The sequence below is a fragment of the Pseudochaenichthys georgianus genome, chromosome 18, assembly GCF_902827115.2.
Source record: "Pseudochaenichthys georgianus chromosome 18, fPseGeo1.2, whole genome shotgun sequence".
In the NCBI taxonomy this organism is placed as follows: Eukaryota; Metazoa; Chordata; class Actinopteri; order Perciformes; family Channichthyidae; genus Pseudochaenichthys; species Pseudochaenichthys georgianus.
Window position 1 is genome coordinate 20,053,264 of NC_047520.1, and position 3,816 is coordinate 20,057,079.

At 45.2% G+C, this 3,816-nt stretch overlaps 1 protein-coding gene across 1 annotated transcript; it reads left to right on the plus strand.

Moving 5' to 3' along the window:
- Positions 1-1,627: 1,627 nt before the first annotated feature.
- On the plus strand, positions 1,628-2,712 carry LOC139435744 (uncharacterized; the record flags this gene model as incomplete). Its single annotated transcript, XM_071206586.1, has 2 exons — positions 1,628-1,744; positions 1,936-2,712. Coding segments are annotated over 2 exons (894 nt in total), but the record flags the coding sequence as incomplete, so codon positions are not given.
- Between the last annotated feature and the right edge of the window lie 1,104 nt (positions 2,713-3,816).

The following is a 3,816-nucleotide window of genomic DNA, read 5'->3' on the forward strand; positions in this document are numbered from 1 at the left end:
CGACTTCATCTCTGGCTACGCTTCCCTGCACTCCCTGGATTTCCTTCCTAGGACTGAGACCTGGATTACTCCATCCAACACATCCACCCCAGCAGCTCTCTCCACAGCATAGTCCTTCTCCCATACACCCAGACCCACTGGCAGAGGAGGTGGCACTGGTCTCCTGCTCTCTCCCAAATGGAGCTTTTCCCTCTTCAAGCTACCTAACTTCACTCCTTCCACCTTTGAATTCCATGCCGTCACAGTAACCCATCCTATACAATTAACCATTGTTGTTCTCTACCGTACACCAGGCGCCTTGGGGGACTTCTTGGAGGAATTAGATAATCTCCTCTCACACATCCCTGAAACTGGCCCTCCCGCTGTACTTCTCGGAGACTTCAACCTCCAGACAGGGAATATAGACTAACTAATATCTCTGTTAACCGCCTTTGCTTTCTCACTGTCTCCATCCCCACCAACTCACAAAGCTGGCAATGTCCTTGATCTCATATTCTCAAGGAACTGCACTACTTCTAACCTCTCTGTAAACCCGCTCCACACATCCGATCACTTCTTCATTTCATTCTCTCTACCCCTTTCCAAACATAACGAACTAATCACTTCTCATCCTGCACCTGTCCGCCGTAATCTTCGTTCCCTCTCCCCCTCTACCTTTGCCTTCCTTCCTCTGACTCGTTCCAACTCCTGGCTCCAAACTCTGCTGCAGAAACTCTCCTCTCTACTCTCTCATCCTCTCTGGACTCTCTCTGTCCTCTCACATCTCGGCAGGCTCGTCAGTCCCCTCCTGCTCCCTGGCTAAATGACGCACTGTGTGCTAATAGAACCGTCCTTCGGGCAGCAGACCGGAAACGGTGGAAAACCAAACACCATGATGACCTCCTAACCTATCAGGCTGTCCTCTCCTCTTTCTCTGCTTCGATCTCTCAGGCAAAAAGCACTTTCTTTCAAGATAAGATCCAATCTTCCTATTCTGATCCCAAAAAACTATTTTCCATCTTCTCCTCCCTCCTGGACCCCCCTAAAGCCCCTTCCCCCTCCTCCCTTCTGTCAAGCGACTTTGGTAACCACTTTGAAAAAAAGGTTGATGATATTCGCTCTTCTTTTTCTGGCTCACCTTTACTCACCGCTGGGTCACCAGACCCTCCTTTCACCCGCACACTAACCTCCTTTTCCCCTCTCTCGCCAAGTGAGGTTCTTACCCTCATTACCTCTGCCCACCCTACCACCTGTCCTCTGGACCCTATCCCTTCAAACCTCCTTCAGACTATCGCTCCTGATATTCTACCGTTTCTCACCCATTTCATCAACACTTCTCTAACTTCTGGTCACTTTCCAAATAGTCTCAAGGAGGCAAGAGTAAACCCTCTCCTAAAGAAACCCACTCTCAACCCGTCTGATGTCATAAACTACAGGCCTGTCTCTCTCCTCCCGTTCCTGTCTAAAACACTTGAACGCGCTGTCTTTAAACAACTCTCCTTAATTCCATCAGAACAACCTTCTGGATCCGCACCAGTCTGGTTTCAAGACAGGTCACTCCACAGAAACTGCCCTCCTTGCTGTCACTGAGGAACTGCACACTGCTAAAGCAGCCTCCCTATCCTCTGTCATCATCCTTTTGGACCTGTCTGCTGCATTCGACACGGTGAATCATCAGATCCTCCTTCGCACTCTCCAAGAACTTGGAGTTTCAGGCTCTGCACTTTCCCTCATCACCTCATACCTCAAAGACCGCACCTACAAGGTTACTTGGAGAGGGTCGGAGTCCGACCCTTGTCAATTAACTACAGGGGTCCCTCAGGGCTCTGTTCTCGGTCCCCTCCTCTTCTCCTTGTACACAAACTCGCTCGGATCTGTCATTAGCCCGCATGTTATTTAATACCACTGCTACGCTGACGACACACAATTCTGTCCTTTCCCCGCTCAGAGACCCAGGTCGTCGCACGCATCTCTGCTTGTCTAGCTGACATCTCTCAGTGGATGTCTGCTCATCACCTCAAGCTCAACCTTGACAAGACTGAACTGCTTTTCCTTCCGGGAAAAGATTGTCCCACTCTTGACCTAACAATCAACATCGGCACCTCTGTTGTTTCCCCGACTCAGACTGCAAGGAATCTGGGTGTCATCCTAGATAACAACCTGTCCTTCACTGCAAACATCGCTGCTACAACCCGCTGCTGCAGATACACGCTTTACAACATCAGGAGGATACGTCCCCAGCTGACCCAGAAAGCCACGCAGGTTCTGGTCCAGGCTCTCGTCAGCTCACGCCTAGACTACTGCAACTCCCTCCTGGCTGGTCTACCTGCATGTGCCATCCGACCTCTGCAGCTCATCCAGAATGCAGCGGCTCGTCTGGTCTTCAACCTTCCTAAATTCTCCCACACCACGCCGCTCCTCCGCTCCCTCCACTGGCTTCCGGTAACTGCTAGAATCCACTTCAAGACAATGATACTTGCGTACCATGCTGCGAATGGATCTGGCCCTTCCTACATCCAGGACATGGTTAAACCGTACACCCCAGCACGTGCACTCTGCTCTGCATCAACCAAACGGCTCGCTGCACACTCGCTGCGAAGGGGACCCAAGTTCCCATCAGCAAAAACACGTGGGTTTGCTATCCTGGCTCCAAAATGGTGGAATGAGCTCCCCATTGACATCAGGACAGCAGATAGCTTACACACCTTCCGGCGCAGACTGAATACTCATCTCTTTCGACTCCACTTCGAGCGATAGAACTATTAACAAAGCACTTATATACTAATAAAGGACTGGCTTATCTAAAGCCAGTTGAGTAGCACTTGAAATGTTTTTGCTCTATGAAACCTGATGTACTTATATGATTCTGTTTTCTTCAAGTTTGTATTTTGTTGGTCGAATGCACTTATTGTACGTCGCTTTGGATAAAAGTGTCAGCTAAATGCAATGTAATGTAATGTAATGAAACCGCTGTTTTTTTTCATGATGAAAACAGAGAAAATTAGTTATTTTCCAAAAAATACATATCTGGAGACTGGCTATTTTTTTTTTATAACAGTTTATATGTCAAAGATTAGCAACAAACTGGATTTTTTTTTGCATTATTAGTTTTTGCACAAAATCAGATTGAACAAAAAAGTTACAAATTAGTCATTCGGGACAAAAATGTCCACTTCCAAAAACTGCTCTAAAATGGGGTTAAATCTTTCAATCAACTTCAGTCCTGATCAAAATTACTAAATGTTAAATTATGTTCAGGATTTTAACCCTTGAACTGCCAGTTTGAAAACATGAATTTGCGTTTTCTATGAAAAACATGCACAAAAAGGCAGTTATTTTCCATATAATAAATGTTGTGGGGGTCGGCTTTTTTTATCACAGTCTTGGATATGTCAAAGATTAGCAACAACATTGATTTTGGTTGATTATTAGTTTTTGCACAAAATCAGATTAAACAAAAAAGTTACAAATTAGTCATTCGGGACAAAAATGTCCACTTCCAAAAACTGCTCTAAAATGACAACAGATTAATATTTTTAAAAACGTTTTGGGGTTAAATCTTTCAATCAACTTCAGTCCTGATCAAAAATACCAAATGTTAAATTATGTTCAGGATTTTAACCCTTGAATTGCCAGTTTGAAAACATGAATTTGCGTTTTCTATGAAAAACATGCACAAAAAGGCAGTTATTTTCCATATAATGAATGTTGGGGGGTCGGCTTTTTTTTTATCACAGTCTTGGATATGTCAAAGATTAGCAACAACATTGATTTTGGTGGATTATTAGTTTTTGCACAGAATCAGATTAAACAAAAAAGTCACACATTAGCCAACCG